General features: G+C 41.2%; 1 protein-coding gene across 3 annotated transcripts in view; it reads right to left on the reverse strand.

The window, feature by feature from the left end:
* The window catches only part of SNCAIP (synuclein, alpha interacting protein), a 142,636-nt gene that overhangs the window by 43,424 nt on the left and 80,286 nt on the right, over positions 1–18,926 (reverse strand). For all 3 annotated transcript variants that reach the window (XM_005857123.2, XM_014542017.1, XM_005857122.2), the window contains exon 3: positions 9,895–9,967. In XM_005857123.2, the coding sequence (XP_005857185.1) occupies positions 9,895–9,967 (73 nt within the window). The remainder of the gene's footprint in view (positions 1–9,894; positions 9,968–18,926) is intronic.

Consider the following 18,926-nt stretch of genomic DNA (forward strand, 5'->3'; position numbering starts at 1 on the left):
CCCTTTTACTCTCCCCTCCTCTCTCCCTTCCCTTTCCCTCTCCTCCCTCCCTCTCTCCATTCCCTCTTTGTGCTGAATTGAAGAAAGATACACATCAAGAGACATCAAGCAGAGAAGTGCAGAAATGGGAGAACATGCTCAGTGTGTTTTCTGCAAAATGTTAGCAAGCTCAGTTGGTTTGTGGAAAGTGCAGAAACACACTTACCAGTTCTAACTGAAGGTGGCGATGTTTTACAGTGTTGATCTCAAGTTCAAGACAAAGAACAGCAAGTTACAGCTCCTTTGTCAGAGAGCAAGAGGCAGATGGAGAGGAGTGTATGTGTGTTGGGGGAGGGGGGATGGAGGGGCAGAGGGAGTATGGAGAATCCCTCCCTCACCCTTCTACTCCCCATCCCAAACTGATGTCTGGTTCTTTTGCTTCTAAATATAGAGTTATATATCCACATTAGAAATATAGTTGTAGAAATCAAGAAGAGAAAGAAAAGGGGGGTACATCTTCATGGTTCTCCTACTGTGTTTATTTTTTTTGGGGGGGGGAGGGCTAAAAGTTAAATGAATTATATGAGAAACAAAGAGGTCAGTCTGTGACGCTGGTCCCATTTTGAGATGGATGCACGTTAAGGGGGAGAAGAAATGGGAGGAAGAACCAGCACTGGCCTGCAGCCTTCTCTTCCTCTTGGCAGGCGCACCGAGCTCCTGCCTGGGCCAGAGTTCTCAGTTACAAGGCTCCAGAGAGAGCAGGGCAGGTGCAGCTGAGAGAAGCCAAGAGCAGACAGAGGCTAGTCCCAGGATACATGCACGGTGGAGCCACTCTGCCCCCGCCTCCTGGTGCAGTTCAGTGTGTATTTCTCAGGCACCAGCATAACCAGAGGAAAAAGACGATGTGTAGTTTAATACTCCCTCAAAATGGCATGTCTTAATTGGAATTCTAAAATTGCCTCCATTTAACACTTTAGAATTGCTAATACAATATATTTCTATAAAGCCATCTAAGTTTTTAAAAGAACTCTGGAGAATGGATGAGCAGTTCTCATGTATTCTTATTTGACAATTAATGAGGACCCAGGGAATTTTAAGTGTTATGTGGAAAATTACAGAGCACGCTTACTTCTCAACCAGGACTGAGGTTCCCTGACTCCAACTTCTCTCCATAACACTGCAGCTTCATTAAGGACCGCCTTAAGGAAAATTATTTCCTAAATGTGCAATTTACATTTTCTCTGGGTCAGACGTAGGCAGGTAGATTCCAGAAACCAGTGGCAAAACCTGGTAGTACTCATTTCAGATTCATTTTTACCTAAACCCCAAACTGTGCTCTCTGCCTAGATTTTGGCAACCAATGACTATGAATCTTCCGTGTGGGAGCAAAATTAGAAAAAACGGTTTTTAAAAACAATTTTTCTTATAAACAAATGAGTAGAAGAATTTCCCTGCTTTTTATCTTTAGGGCATCAGCCTAAATTTAGAGTCCCCCTTATCACTGAGAATCTGTTTTCTCAGCTGCCAATTCCTTCAATTGGGTAGAGGTGGCAATCTCTATCTAATGTAAGCTAGAGATACAAAAATGTTATAAAGCTTGTTCAGAGGTGTTCAAGCAATTGGCAGAATGCTAAAATACTCTTAGGGGTTTATTCATTCAACAAACATTTATTGAATGCTTTCCCTGGACATGGCTTTAGGGATGCAGAGGTGAATGAAATAGACAAAGTCCCCGCCTAAAGGCAGAACCAACCAGCAAAGCAAGTATACAGAGGGATAAGGAATGAGAAAATGCAAAGTGCTCTGAGAGAGACAAGCAGTGTACTGGATTAGAGAATGGCTAAGATGTGTCATTATGGAGGCGACATTTAAGCTAAAACCAAGGGACTGAGAAGCTGAACATGTGAGGATCTGGGGGAAAACACAAGAGGAAAGATAATTCTGCAAAGATCTGGGTGAAAGGAAGCACATTTCAAATGGCTAAAGCAAGAGAGAATCTGGCTGTTTTTTTCAAAGTTCTTATAGCTAGAGCAGGGTGAGGCAGGCTGAATGCAGTCAAGGAGGTTGTCAGGGGCCAGCTCATTTGGGTGTTTTATTGACCACAACAAAGAGTTTGGTTTATATTTTAACTGAAATGCAGTATCCCTGGGGGGATTTCACAGAGAAGCAAAATGATCTGCTTTACATGATAAAATATGCCCTTCTATCTACTCTGTGGGAAATAGGGGTGCAAGGACTGGTGGTGAACAAAGAAGTGAGACTAGTTCATGACCGTTAACTCAGATGAAACAGAAAGGGGGCCTGGATGAACTGGTGGCTGTTGAGATGAAGAGAACTGGACAGAGGGGGAGTCGCTTTGAGAAAAGACAACTCAGGACCTGGTACATAGATGGAAGGTGATGTGGAGGGAGAGTTCTGGCTACAGCCACTCAGTTGATATTTCAGTAAACCGAGTACCTTTACCGAGGGGGAAGAAGAGGCGGAACATGTACAGAAAGGAGATGCAAGACTTTCTCTTCAGAATTCCATAAGGCACGTCATGTAGACACTGAGTGGCCATTAAATAGGAGACTTATCGAGTGCTGAGGCCAGTAGCAGCAGCATGTAGGTGATATATGAAGTTGTGAGAATAGATGAAATATCAACCCAAAGAGACTTGGAAATTGAGGGGAGACAGAGTCCTATTGAATACTTGAGTCCTACTTAGGTCAAGTAGAGGAGAAGGAGCTGCAAAGGAGGCTAAGAAAATGTTAAGAGTATTGGGAGAAAAATGAGGAGAGAGGTAGTATCCCAAAACCAAGGTAGATACTTAGGGTGAGTGGGAGGTGGAAGACTAGAGATGGAGGCTCCCTTATCTTTTTAAAGCAGGTTGGCTGTAAATCAGGGGGTGGGAGGAGGGGAAGCAGCAAAGAATCAGGTGGAAGCCACTAAAAGGAGTACTGTTTGCTTGGTGTTTTAAGACTGGAGATAATCAGAGAGTGTTGTTTGTATGATGGTAATGACCCATACAGAGAAATACATTGATGGTGTAGCTAAAAGGAGAGATAACTAAAGGATCAAGGTGTAAAGCCAAATGAAGAGAAGGTATGTCCCTTTCCTCAATTCTAATACAAAATGCAAAGAAGCAAGGCTTCCTTTCACCTCTTCATGCAGTCATTCATCCAGCCGTACCTCAATATATATGTGTTTAGCACCAGTGCCCAGCACTGGAGATACTATAATGAACAAAATTACCCCAAAGAGATTTTACTTAGTCTATGAGAGAAAATTGATCTTAAACCAACATCACATTATTAATAACTTTTCAAACAGATAAAGTATAATAATTTTGTTCAAGAAAAATAAAAAGAATTGCGTTATTTGACTAACATTCTCATGGAGATGTTTTACTGTATGTAAATTTTTACTGGGGTTAAATAAACTGAGAGTTATGTTATAAATGTTAGATTCTTTACTGAATTAGGTTGGAGTGTTCGTTTTCTTGATTGAGATGTTAGAAACTGTGTTTCCTTATTCTTTGGAGTCTATTTTATATTACATCATGTGAAATGGACCAATCAGCAGGATTTCCAATTTAAACTGTCATGCCAACCTTCCATTTCATGCTTTCAGTATTGAAGCTTAATAAAATTGAAAACAGGAAGTTTACATGCTTAGAATCATCAGCTACGTCACAGCAGCATTGAAAGGATAAATTTCATGGCAACTTACTATCTTTGGTGCTGGCTGAAAGCCTTGGGCATTTTAGAACACTCTATGTTTTCTGAAGTCCAGAATTTGTCACAAAATGTACATGCACAGGGACTAAAAATACAGCAAATTTGTAATGCTGTTAAACACACATCCAAAATGACTCTTACCGGATACCAAGTTTAAAAAGCATTGTGCCCCTTACTCATTGTCATCCAAGTGAAGTATAATGGGGTATGTTCTTTCAGAATCTTTTCTCAAACACATCCCAAAGCCATTTATTACTGTTCCATAACCAAATTCTGAAACCTTAGCTCATCTAAGTACTCAGATGCGAAGCTAAATTAATATTTATCTTCCTTCTTTCATAAGAAAATGATACAATAAGCTCAGCAGACACACATTTTGAAGAATCACAGACAGTTAATGAATTGAAAAACATGTGCATTTGAATGTCTAATTTCTTTCAAAGTCAATGTAATTGAATATGTTTGATTTGAATACTGTATGTCAACATGAGCCTTTTTAGTCCTCATTTGGCAAAAACGTACAACAGAGTTAACACCCACTGTTTCGTGTTGTCCTCTTCTCCTACGTGAGTAGCAGGGATTAAGCAGAGAATACATGCGAACATTTCACAAAAAACTTTCTTTTAGAGGTGCAAATTTTTTCACATGCAACTTCCACACTGCTAACTCTTGTCCCATAACACTAGCCATACAAGGTTCCTTGGGCTAAAATTACTCTTCAGTTGCCTCAACTTCACAGTGGCTCAGCAGACATGGTTTCAAATGCACTTGCTAGGCTCTAGAACTATGGCCAAATTAGCTACCCTCTGTGAGCCTCAGTTTCCACACCAATAAAATGGGCATAATAATGGTCTTCCCTCAGAGAACTGTTTTGAGGACAAATAAGCTATTTACTGAGGACCTGGCAACATGCCTGGTACATTACAGCCCTAAGAAACAACTGGCAACTGTCAATAGCACCTGAGCAGCTCCAAGAAGAGGCAGAATTTGTTCTCACGCGTCTAACTCCTCTTTCTTTACCTCCATTCCACCATCTTGTGGTATCTCCACTACCTTCACACTTCTTTTCAAAACTTCATTTCTCACACAGTTTGAAACCCAGTCCTAGTGCCGTGTAGTTGATGAAGAATAATTTAAAATATTAATGCCAAGGGAGAATATAGATATCTATAGGAATCAAAGCCTTTGGCCAGAGAAGGGGCACTTCCAGAGCAGACCGGTTGGGCATCGGTGAGCTAGTTCAAGTTACAGAGACACTGTAACACACTGACAACACTCTGGCATCTGCCTTTCTCAAATTCCACCATGGACCTGACCCAGGGACCAGGGATGAAGTGGAGTGAGTCCTGGGGTACATGTATCACAGAGTGGCTTCCAAGGGCCACCAACTGGGCTCAGCTGACACACCTGCTCCTCTCAGAACACTTGAAAAACAGACAGAAAAGACTGGCATGCGTCTTGTCTTTGCAGCCCACTTGGGAAGGCTAAAGGTGATGGTAAGTCCAGGGGGCTGATCTGTGGGGCTGACTGGTTCTGATCAGACCATGCATGGAGAAACCACGGGTTCAGTTCTGGTGCCGCACTGTTAGGAAGGATGCTGATAAACCACAGTCATCCATGAGAGTGCAAGAAGAATGAACAGGATACACTGAAAACCATGGAGGGAAATTTTAACCTGAAGAAGACAAGACTGAGAATGACTGCCATCTCCACTTAGTGGCACCTTTGCCCAGGAGGAGTGTCCTTATCTATTATTCCAAAGCAAGAACCGGGATTAAGGGATGAATATTCGAGAGAGACTGATTTTGGCTGAACTAAAATATTAACCTTCGGTCACCATATATTTGACTCTCTTTACCTTTGGGTGGTAAACACACAATGAACTATACAGATGATGTATTATACAACTGTACACTTGAAACCTATATAATTTTATCAACCAATGTTATTCCAATAAATTATTAGCTATAATTTTTAAAAAATGAACCTTTATGGGTGGGCAGCCTCATGAGGCTGTGAGCTCTGTGTCACCAAGGTGATGAAGTACAGGCTGGATGACCCCCCGGGAGGGACAGTAAGGATCACCTTCAAAGATCTGATGGACTTAGGACTATATGAATTTTTTTTCCTTTTACAAAACTTATTTGTAAATAATTAAAATTTTCACTGTAAGTACATTTATAGAAGAGTTGAAAAAATAATAGTACAAAGAACACAGTATACCTTTTATCTACATTCATCAATTGTCAACATTTTACCCACTTGCTTTATTATTGGCAATCTCACTCGCACTCTCTCTCTCAGACTAGATGATTTTTAGGGTCTCTTCTTCCCTTGCGAGTTATGATTCTATATGCTGAGGCCTCTTTCCAGGTAATAGGGTTTTAGAGAAATTGTACCCCTGCTAGTGGCGCTCTTCCCAGTACCTGGCATAAATCTGAACTCCGCATGTGTGATGGACGGGGCCCTGTAGAGCCCGACCCTGACCTTGTCCTCACTCTGAGGACCACGCTGCAGCCACATAGGTTTTCTTTCTCTCCCTCGCACATGGGAAGCTCTTTGCTGGCTCAGGGACTCTGCACTCGCTCATTCTTCTGCCTTCGGTGTTCTTCACTGGTTTCGATGTGGCTGGGCCCTTCTAACACTGCCTGACCCCACCTCCCCTTCTCCCCGACTCCCACAATTACTCTATCACATGGTTTAAGTCACCTCCTATCACTCTCTGAAATGATCTGGCTTAGTTCCTCATTTGTTTGCCTTTTGTCTGTCACCCCTTGGAACAAGCATGTCGAACTCGCAGCCCACAGGCCGCAGGCCTTGTTTATTTGGCTTGCCTTTTGTCTGTCACCCCGTGGAACAAGCATGTCGAACTCACAGCCCACAGGCCGCAGGCCGCAGGCCTTGTTTATTTGGCCCATGTTAGCCTTTGAGTTTGACATGCTTGCCTTAGAATGTAAGCTCCTGCTAGAGTGTGAGGTCTTGTGTACATCTTGTTGTTATTGTGTCCTCAGTGCCCAGGATAGAGAACACTCAACCACTATTTGCTGAAGAATAAATAAAAGAACAAATGGATCCAAGACCATCTGGTCAGAACCTGTTAATACAGGGCTGGACGTTAACATTTGACAACCTACACAAAGAAGAAAGTGCGTAACAAACTTTAGAAAGGAAAAGAGAGATGTCTTTATCAGGTGGAGTGAATTCTAAGTGCCAGGAGGTTTAGGGAAAAGTTTCCGCAGAGGGTGCCCCAGCCAGAAGAAAGGTGTGAACTCTTCTCAGAAGCCAATGTGCTTTCTGTTGCCATCTGTCAGGAAAACCACCATAAAGAAGGAAATTTGCAAGCACCCCGGAGCAGTGTCTGACAGAAAGTCTGGAGGGCTGCGGGAGGTGGGTATGCCCGTGGAACTCATGGAGAATGCCTCACTTCTTTCTGACACGGGCTGTGAAAACTTTGCTATGTTGAGATTTCTTTCAAACGAGCCCAGACCATTCTACACAATGCTATGGAGAGGCAGGTATTTTCACCTGTTTCTTTTTCTAGGCCCATTCTCTATTAGAAAGTGGTTCGCCAGCCGCAAAATGGCTATCAATTGGACTGTACATGTGATTACACCGAGAGTTTTTCCCCTCATCTATCCATTTCCTATCAGATCTGATTATTTCTGATTACCTTGAGCACTGGGTCTTTGCTCTGGGTGAAGTTTTAAAGCTACTGAACTTGAACCTAGCCTCCTTCTCAACCAGAGAAGAAATGTCTAACATCACCTATTGTGGAAGTGGCTAGAAGTCACATGACCTAGAGAAATGGAATTAACAAATACCAGGAAAAATTATTTTTAAAAGCTTCAGTTAAGTTACTTAACTTGGTAAGCAAGAGCAGAGATTTAACAGAGAAAAGAAATTCACCACTTAATCGATGAACGGGGAATGCTGATATTTAAAGTTTTAAAAGGATAATATTCTAAAATTAAATGAATGCCACTAAGTCCCACTATTTGAGAGGTACTATACAGACTCTAGAGGCAGAGTCTGTATTCTGGGGTTTGTAACTCCAATGCTGTATGACTCTAGGCAAGATATTTAACTTCTCTGTTCTGTGTCTCAGTTTGGCCATCTATATAATACAAACAACTTAGTGCTTAGCTCACAGGGATTTTATGCGTAATTGAGCTAATGTTAGTCAAGTGCTTGCAACCATACCTAAGCACACACATGAAGCAATACTGAAGTGTTTGCTATTCTTTTTTCTCCCTTACTCCCCAACCCCAATTAATGAAAAAAGAAAATATTGTATCTACAAAGTACCTTCAGATATATTACATAATTTTGATCCCAATAATAGTCTGGTAACATTGGCAGAACAAGTCTCTTTTTTATTTTATAGATCAATTAGTCATAGGCTCAGGGTCGGATAGCTGATAAAAGGCTGAATGCTAACTTGAACCAGGTCGTTTGACTCAGAGGCTGGCGGCCTGTCCACTGTGGTCAAAGAAGTTCAACTCAGAACCCAGTGATGCCTTTTTAAAAAAAAATCCTCACTGGAAGATATGTTTTCCATTGATCTTTAGAGAGTGGAAGGGAGTGGGGGTTTGGGGAGGGAGACAGACAGAGAGAGAGAGAAAAAAAATACTGCTATGAGAGAGATACATCGACTGGTTGCCTCCAGCGCCTGCCCAGACTAGGACTGGGAATTGAACCTGCAACCGCGAGATGTGCTCTTGACCAGACTGTGAGACAATGCTCTAACCCAGCCGTGGGCAAACTACGGCCCGCGGGCCGGATCCAGCCCGTTTGAAATGAATAAAACTAAAAAAAAAAAAAACCGTACCCTTTTATGTAATGATGTTTACTTTGAATTTATATTAGTTCACACAAACACTCCATCCATGCTTTTGTTCCGGCCCTCCAGTCCAGTTTAAGAACCCATTGTGGCCCTCGAGTCAAAAAGTTTGCCCACCCCTGCTAACCACTTAGCAACACCGTCCAGGACCCCAGTGATGCCTTTTAAGGAGACACACCCAGATAAGCCTTGTGGCCAAAGCCTCTGTTAAACCGGATAGAAACTTGAGTATGTTTGAAATAAAAAAATATTTTTAAAAGTTGAAGGTAAATGAAAAGTTTTATTTGAACTTTAAAACCATCTTCTATGATGTTTCTGACCCAAAGATTGAAGCATTACTTTCACACACACACACACACACACACACACTAACACAGAGATAAACAAACCTAGAAAGACTAATTATTTTCCCTGTCTCATCTAAGCAAAATGTCAAAAGAAAACAAACAGGCCAGGAGAAAAGGAAATTAGCTTTGTATAAGTCCCTTCAGTGAGAAAGTCTTGGAAATCTAGTAGCTGCATAGGTAAGAACCATCTATTTATTTTAAGTGTAATACACATAATTCAAGGATTATCTTAAGCCTTCCATCACCCATGGTTCTCAGGACTCTAGTTACTATCCGAGGAAGTCGGCTTTGGCAAGGTTAATGGTGATGCCTTAGAGTAATTACTTGGAAAAATAATAAACATCATTTCCTAATTTGATGCTATGGTATCATTCCCATCGATATCCTTTCTTATTTTCATGTTTGCCCATCAGAGAGAGAAAAGGAGGAAGTTTAATTTGATTTACAGAGGGGAAAACAAACCTGAACGTACTCTTTGGTCGGGGGTGGTGGGCTATGCAAGGAGAAAAGGTCAAGCAGCTGGTTTTCATCTATCTGCCATAATTCTCTGTTTAGTTTGCACTATTAAACTCCAAAGCTTTGCTTTAATCTTAACTGTTACAGTATGCCTTATTGCAGATTCTATCATGTCGCATCCCTGATAGGGTTTCAGACTTTGGCCAAGCACCATCCCCCAGGCTGCCTTGCCATATGGGTAGCAAATGCATCCAACATTTTTTCATTGGCGCCTGCATCATTATGTTTTGTCACCAATGGTTGTTGGGTTTTCAGTAAATTGCTGCGAACACTGTGGTTTGGGCTGTCGAGACGATCGCCTACACTTATTTGTATACAGCCGTGTCCTCATCAGGGCCTCCCTGTCCTGTCAGCGTTTGGAGGAGGACCTAGCATCTAGGGTGGAGAAGCCATAAAAAAATGAAAACAGAAAGCCAGAGCAAACAATGGGCGGGGAGCAGCTCCCACACTCTGAGAGCCAGGATAAGGAGGAGAGGTGAGAGGTGAAACCTACCTGATCTGTCTTCGTTCTGTGAATCACATCTTCGGCACAGTTCTGGGATGGTCTTGAGGGATGTGACCGAGTACTAAATGGGAAGCCAGAGTAGAAAGGGGGTGAAATAACAATTTAAAATGAGAGCATGACATTCATTCAAACTGGCCAGAAAAATCAAAACACAAGAAATGATACCTGAGTACATCCAGAATGTTTAGCTAATTTTACCCTAAATGGGCTACTTGGTGATCTGGGAGATCCCAAGCTCTACCTACAAGCATCTAAGCAGATGCAGATTAAAAAGGGCTGGACGTTCTATCTCCTATCACTTATGCTACTTGGAAGGTGGAAGGATGCTCTGACCTTGAGGGTTTCCAGAAGGTGACCACTGTACTTGCATTCTGAAGCCTAAGAGCGAATCTATGTGTGAAAAGCCTGGGGGAGAAGCACCCAGCTTCCTGCCGCACCCAGGGCCGCCAGGAGCCACAGCTGTCTCTAAACTGATTGAACTATACAAACATCCCTAATGTTGCCACTCGCCTAGGATTTTACTAATCGCCCAGGGAAATACCAGGGTAATGTTATAAAAAGCTAGGGGAGCATGGTTCTGTGTTTGAAAGCTCATCTGTTTCACATATAGATTAGACTAAACTGAAAGAAACCACCTTGCAGGTTCACGCCCAGCACCAACTCAGGGGCTGGCTCTCAGGATAACAAATTATGACAGAAGGGGGCATAAAATCAGAAGAGCTCAAACAAATGTAGAATCAATAGCTATGATTTATGGGAACTACGCTTGGTGCCAATCAATCTTTCTTTAGAGAAGGGCGCTTTAAAACAAAATTAAAGGATGAACCCTTTCTTTAATCAAGGGGCTGTTTTCAATCATATCTTAATTCATAAAATACAGCTCCCTAGAAATATTTTGCCCTGTACCTTTAGTAAACGAGTTCTTATGTAAATGAGAATGTATTATGAATTATTTCACTGTTGCAAAATTTAGGAGGATTGAGAAAAAACATTTAATCTAAAAGAAAAATGATCGTGGAAACTCATTAGGGTTATTGTAGCATTACAAGTGGGGAATGTGTAATTAGGGCACATTTGTCAATAAGAAGGTACTTTAGTTAGCTTGATGCTGATAGATGAAGCATAGTGTCTACATGGAGACACCCCCCTCTCCCAGTGCTTTCCACAGGGTATCAGGACAGCAAGGCAGAGGGAGGGGCAGTTGTAGCTACTGTCAATTTGTCAATTTCATATCACAAACAAATTAAATGTCCAGTACTTTCAAGTGAAAAATAAAACCTCAAATGACTAATTAGAGAAATTACTCTTACCTGTCTGATGCAATAACATCCTGTTTGTGTTGGCCATTCCTCAGAGGACTACGGGTGCTTTAGCAAATCCACTCACACTCAGAGAGAGGGAGGGCTGCTTCTTAAATCAAAAATGAACTTCAAGGATTTTTTCCCTCCTACATTATGTTCTTTGGAGGTTGAGGATACACAGGTACAGAAGGCACTTTTTTTTGTGGGGGGAGGAGTTACTAATAAGGTACCTTATGTTTCTAGCGAAGTACAAGGTCTCCAAGGAATCTGGTAGCTTCCTGAGACCAGCTGGTACAGGTTAAATAATTACACAGTCTATAATTCAATTAAAATTGGGCCTCTTGTTTTGGCTGCCATGTGCCCATGAAAGCATCCTTTGGCAAAGTTTCTCTCTCTCTCTCTCTCTCTCTCTCTCTCTCTCTTCTTCCAAAGCACAATTTTAGAAAGAGGAAATTTAAGACTGATTGTGTTTAACTGTAGTTTAATGATAAATTCAATAAGGTTGCTCACTGGGCTTAAAGAGCTATATTTGAATAAGCCGGTGTGCTGCTATCTGTATTTCCAGCCATATGCATCCTAACTGCTACTCCCACCCCAAAGTCAAGCATGTCAGAATCTCAGAATTATGAGCTGTACTTCAATTCTTCCCAAAGGTCTACAGTGTACAGTAACATTTAAGTTGATGAGTGTTAAATTTGAACAGCATGGTTGCCTGGTTGGTGTGGGGACTGAGCGACAGGTAGAGACAAGCCTAGTTGATGCCCATCCACTACCTCAACCTACATCACCCATGGTGGCTTTGCCTCTCCACCACGGTCAGACAGGAAGTCACTCTGTGAAGACATACATCTTAATTCTTTGGGAACAATGACCTTGAAGAAAAAATCATGTGCTGTTCCTGGTAATGGAAATAAAAAGTACAGCAATCAAAGAAAAGGATGATGTGTTGGCCAGAAAGTCAAAGTTTTGGAAAATTGTAAGGGTATATAAATGTCAAATTTAGCAATGACTTCCAATTTACACTGTGGAAAAATCCACCATTTTTTATAAAGATAGTTTAAGAAAAAAATCAATTTGTAGATTTGTTTCAGCTAAGTACTTAAGGGATGCTGCAAAGATGATTAAGTTTTGATGTGAAGAGATGAAAAAGAAATATGCAACTCACATAATCAACATTCAAAATCATTTCCCTATTTGCAAATATGAGAATAAGCACTTGACCCAGGAAGTCTACCCTTGCATGAACGCACTGTGTTACCATCTGGGAGCTGAAAGGGAGGGCATCCAAGGCCTTTATCCCAGCACACAGGGCAGATGGCCTTTTATATGAAGCTGTCAGATCGTCAACCACTTCATTCTCAGACAATGGCCAACTCCCAGGGCAGCAACTGTTGTCATTTTGGCCCTATCAGAACCAAAGCCCAATATATCTTCCCTGTGTCCCTTGCCCCCAACACAAGCCTTTATATTCTGTTCCCTGGATTCCTATTATCCTTGGGTGATAAGACACTGAAAGAGGACTGCAGACAATTGATAGGCATTCTATTTCCTACCTCTATGTTGCTCTCATGTATTCTTTTTCTAAAAAACTCCCAAAGGTTGTCTTGTAGAAACAGCCCTTTGGATCCACTCCTCCATCATGTCTTAAGAAAAGCTTCTACCAAAGGTTGACCAGCTGCCTCTGCTTCTTCTATGTCCCTGTGCATTCAAAGTTTAGTTCCCCTTCTGTTCCTTTACTCTGGGGTCCCCCTTGCCTGCCATGCCTCCCTCTGGCCAAGCAAATGGAACTTTTCTGCAAGGCCAGCTTGTGTCTGCCTTCTCTATGAAACCCCGGCTGATTGCTTCATCCCTTCCTGACCTTCCACTTTTCTGCTGTTGGAAAGTCTGCCTTGCCTTATGCTCTGTTGTTTCCTATGTGTTAGTGTTGGCTCCCACAAGCGCCTGGGGGAAAGGACAACATCTTTGACTTAATATATTGCATGGCACACAGGGACGTATTAACTATTTGACTGCAATACCAAGATGTACACACATCTGATTAATCTCTGGGCTTGATTAGAAATATTCAAAGGAGTTCTTTCATATTTAAGTAAGTGGAAATTTCCTCCATGCTTCCCTACTTGCACTAGAATTCATCAACTTTCTAAAATGCAAACTTGACCAAGGTGCTTCTCTCATTCAAATCCTCCACTGGCTCTGCACAGCCTACAGGGCAGAAACCACCATGCCTGAATACGGCACATGAAACCCTCCACGAGTTCAGACTCATCTCTCATTGTTGTCTACTTATCTTTTGATGGTGGCAATACCAAATTTCTGTCTACTGTTTTACCTGTCTATACCTTTATGCATGCTGGTCCACCTACATCAAATGTCATTCCACCCATTTTTTTAGGCAAACTGTTTTTAATTCATTACACTTTACCTGGGTATCACCTCTATAACATCTTCTTTGACCCTCCCAGATGGAAGTAGTACCAGGTTTCAAACTATGGTTTTCTGATGGGTGGCATCACCCATCTAGGAACGTGTGAGAAATGCACATTCTTTGGCCCCATCTCAGAAACTTTGAGGGCAGAGCCTAGCAATCTGTGCTTTTACAAGCCATCCAGGTGATTCGGGTATACGCTGAAGTTTAGGAACCACTGCTCTATATTATTTTCCTATCTTAGGCATAAGTCCATTACAGAACCCATCACATGATGTTTCATCATATGTTTACCTGCTTTCTATGCTTTCTGAGCATGTGTACAATATTTTATTGACCAAAGACACTAGGCTATTGAACAGAATAAAATGAATTCCCCTACATAGCCGATGATTTTAGTGGCAATAATAATAGTAATGATGATAGTAGTTAATATTTACATAACACTAATCTTCTTAGAAAAATCCATAATTTCAAGTCTAGCAATGTAATCATGGTATATTTCAAAGGAAAAACACTTCGAATATCTTAATAGTGCTGGCTGATGCCTTAGCCTTTTGTATAAAGAACAATGGATTTGGAGTGAGAAGACTTAGATGCAAGTCCCAGTTCTGACATAGATTAACTCTGTGGTTCTAGACAAATAAGTCATTTCATATTTCTGGCACTTAGTTTCTTTATCTATTAAACAGATAAGCATACAAGCTAATGTAAATGAAATCAATTTGCAAGCTGTAAAGTGATGTTAGATGTTTTTGTCTCTTTTCTTCAACCTGTTTTCCATGTGTGTCCCACAGCCCTTCCCTCTCATCTTCATTCCACTCATGTTTTTAAGCTCAGTAGATCAAGACGTGAGAATTAATGAGGCAGGAAGAGGGGGCCTGAGGTGGGGCTGGAAAGGAAAGGAAGAAGAGTTCAGCTGATCCCTGCACATTATTTGGCTTCCCTTTGGTCTTTCCTCATCCAAGATAATCCATAGCCAAGGGCTGACACTGAAATTTAGCTTTGCAAACAACATAGACAATCCTACACATCCCAGACTACACCAGTCAATTTTGTCTCTCTGCCATGCAAAATAGTTTGAGCATACATGGGATTCACAATAACAGCGTGTGATTTCTACATTGGACTACAGGGATCTCTGACCACCCTAGTTATTGTTCAGGCCTGAAAGGTTTTGGCCCTTATTCCTGAAAGCTAGAGCCAGTTGGGTGAACAAGCAGACATTACTCAAATGGTAATGAGCCACAGAGAATGAAAGAACTAAAATCCCAAGCACCTTTTCAAGCTAGAGACTTTCAAACAACTAAGGTCCCATGAAGTTTCCAAAAGAAACAATTAAGCCAGTCATCCAAACAACTATCCTGAAGTTCATGACTTTTCACACAGCTTTCCAAACTTCAGGCAGATGTCTCAACAGGCACACAATACCAGTAAAATGACAAAATATGTGTACACAAAAAAGCTGGTAGTGAAAGCAAAGATAGACAGCTGAAATGAAATGTTCAGAAACATAATATTTTTCTAAAATTCTGACCTCTCCAATGGCTTGCCCATCCAACTCAAGGAGGGCATGATAACTTCACACCCTCCACAACAGATCCTGTTTCACTGCTCCTTCTCTGAGGATGTGGTACTAACAGTCCACCCCTTCATTGCTAGCTCTTGGCTTGTGCACAGGTCTCCTTCTCTTCAGCCACTCTCTCCACATGGATTCTCTGCTCTGACCTCATAAAAACAAACAGCACCCCCACCACCTCAAGGCATCTGCCTCTCCAGTTCACCACGGGCTTTCCTGCTCTTGTGTTCACAGCCATCTTTTTAAAAAAGAATTGACTTGCCTGGCCAGTGTGGCTTAGTGGTTGAGCATCGACCTATGAACGAGGAGATTATGGTTGTATTTCTGGTCAGGGCACATGTCCAGGTTGCGGGCTCAATCCCCAGTAGGAGGCAGCAGATCAATGATTCTCATCATTGATTTTCTACCTCTCTCTCCCTCTCCCTTCCTCTCTGAAAGCAATAAAAATATATTTAAAATAAAAAATAAAAAAAGAATTGCCTTGGTTTTTGCCTCTACTTCCTTACCTCTGTATTTACTCTACTACCCTATGTCTTCTGTTCCTCACAGGCACTGCTCTTACTATGGCCACCAGTGAGTCTTAACAAGACAATCCAGTGGGCACTTTTCAAACTTTTTATTTATAATGACCTGTTTCCCACTTCCTTCTTTAAATTCCTTAAATCCCTAACCCCTTCTTAGCTCCCTTAGTTGTCCTCCTATATCTCTGAAAACTGCTTGCCAGTCTATTTTGTAGAAGACTCTCTCCCAGCATATGAGATACACTTAAGCACAGTTCCTTCCTTGGAACGTTCTTCTCGTCCCACATTCCTTGTTTCACAGGTGAGTACACTGGCTTCCACTATTTCAACCACCCCTTTAACAAAGTGCAGACACCAGTGATCTACTCTTTCATATATCCTTCCCGGTCTGCCTTAAATACATTTCTTCCCACCATTCAGGATCCATTAAAGAAAATTATTACAAATAATCCTATTGCCAAATACATTTGATTTTTGCTCCTGTTTTTATCAAACTATTTTCCAAGTGTTTTTTCTTTAAAGTTAATGAAATAAATTCTTTTATGCTAAGACAATGCTTGTGGTTGGTATTTGGGAAAACTCAGTAACTTTTTGATCATAGAAAGAGTATGCAAGGAACTACTCTATTGTAGTGCTAACATGTATCATCAGGCAAAAAAGGAAGCTGCACATTGGTTAAGGTGATGAGATCACAGTATTGAATGGCCCCCTTCTTCTGTCAGAAGTGTTCATGAATGAGAAGAGACCTGGGTGAAGGGGATGGCTAGAGGTCACCAAGGGGCCCAGCAGAGGTCATTTTCAATGCACTGATTACATCATGGATTCTAGAGCTAGACTGCACATACCATATCCTGACTTCATCACTTTCTGGCTCATTAATCTTAGTTAGTTAACCTCTGTATATCAGCTTTTTCATCTGTAAAATAGATAACGGTACCTACAACAGAATGTGGCAGTGAAGATCGTGTGCTAATAATGTAAATCATGGGGGCTAGTATCTGATGCATAGTAAGTGTTCAATAAATATTCACTATTATTATTATTATTTAAATTAAAATATATCAAAAATGAGCATTTAAAAATGTAGCCAAAGTAATGCTAACTACTAAGGCAAAAATTACAAATTACAAAAGAAGTGTACCTTGCAGTAGGGCAGATGGCTGGACATAATACTTGTTCAACTTCAATGATGGTCTAATTTTAATTGTGAGCCAATAATCAATAGCCATCAAAATATAAATACTGTCTGTCAAGGATGGAGTTCAATATTGTAATTAAATGTGACCCACCATGAAGTTAACCTGACATTCATAGTCTGCTCCTGGTAATTACTATAAACTCTGTGAGAACACAGACAAGTCTATGTCATTCACACCAAGCCTAGAACCATGCTTAGTACACTGCACATGTTTAATAAATAATTGTTGAGTAGATTGGTATAAAATCTAGTTATGCATAACAGGTAAATAGTTTGTGTAAATAACCTGCATCAATGTAATAAGTGCTATGACTGTCAGGCAAGATAAAAACTTCTAGGGCTATCTGCAGAGAAGAGCAAATATAAAAATCCAACAGTTTCCCATTCTTCTTGGAAAACACTCTATTCACAAAGTTGCTCTCTACCGTCTTAGGAAGGGATGTCCAGTCCAAGATTTGGAGTTGGGGACCTGGGTTCTAGTCCTGGGCTCTGACACTAGCTATAGGACATGAACTTACAATTCATCTAGACTGGATTAGATTACCCTTAATTCCTTTCCTGGCAGGGGTTAAGAAAAACAGGTAAGACATATGACACATGTAATTAGAACAAGGCATGAGTTTTTTTACAATGGGGTCTGCAAAAGGAATGATAGGTAATTTAGACTTGAATATAGGACATTGCAAAAAGAACAGGTGAAGAGTTGACGAAACTAGATCATACTGAGAAGCATTAAGAAAAGTTTAATAGGAAGAACAGGGCTGATAGATGAGACAAGAAGGGAGTGAGGCAGCCAGATGCCATGTGAAAGTGTTTGTCACCTTTTAGGAAGCACAGAAGAAAGTATAAGAGGATCTTATTCAGGTAGCTTGCTTGCTAGAGAGGTGGCACAAGTCAGGTTCATTATACCTTTAATGTCTTTGTACTCTATCACACCTACAATCAGGCCACAGATGATAGGGTGGTGAAGGCCTGGGGAGGGAGTGGAGTGGGTTACAAGGGGTCAATAGGGGGGGAAAGGGACATATGTAATACTTTCAACAATAAAGATTTTTTAAAAATGTAATAAAATCTGGGAAGTACCAATAGGTTGACTTGAGTAAAAGGCGGTACACACAAAACAGAGGTGGGTAGATATTTTAGTGCAACTGATGCCCCATCTGTAGGATAGAAAAAAGTGAAAACTCATTGCAAGTGAGATTTGTTTGCCATAGAATTTATTTTTCTACCAGACAGCAGTCTAAGCACCTTAGGAAGATGAATCCACCAAATTCTGAGCTACTTACTACTCTAGGTTTCAAGGGCTTGGGTCAAAGGGGATAGTACAGGTGGAAGGACACTTATTTATCTTAATCTCATCTGACTTGCACAAAAAAATAGGTTATGCAATTACCAAAAAGTGTCAACTTTCATCAAAGATGCAGTCACACTGATACAGAAAAGCAACAAAAATTCCTGTGCGTGGAAATAGAGTTTGTTCCTTAGTTGTATTTGTGTGTACATAAGCAGCATGTGTGTATTTACACGTATATGTATATGTAGGTATGTGTATACATATGTGTATGTGTGTATGCATATACATATGGGATATATATCCTATCTAATAATAGACAAACATGGTAATTGACCATACCTTCGCTACGCCTCCCATTGGCTAATCAGTGAGATATGCAAATTAACCACCAACAAAGATGGCAGTTAATTTGCATACGTAGGCATGAAGTGGTGGAGCGAAGACTGAAGGTGGCTCTGGCCGGAGCAGCGAAGGCTTGAAGGCAGCTCCGGCAGGAGCGAAGGCCTGGGTCCTGGGTGCCAGAGGAAAACCATGATTATTATCATTTTGCAGATGGAAAAGTTGAGGTACAGTAAAATGAAGAGATTTTCCTAAGTTCTCTTTAGCTTGTTTTACTTTATTTATTTATAATATATACTAGAGGCCCGGTGCACAAAAATTTGTGCACTGGGGGGGGGGCCCCCCCCGCCCCGCCCTTGG

This window comes from Myotis brandtii, unplaced genomic scaffold (genome assembly GCF_000412655.1).
Source record: "Myotis brandtii unplaced genomic scaffold, ASM41265v1 scaffold1076, whole genome shotgun sequence".
Classification (NCBI taxonomy): domain Eukaryota; kingdom Metazoa; phylum Chordata; class Mammalia; order Chiroptera; family Vespertilionidae; genus Myotis; species Myotis brandtii.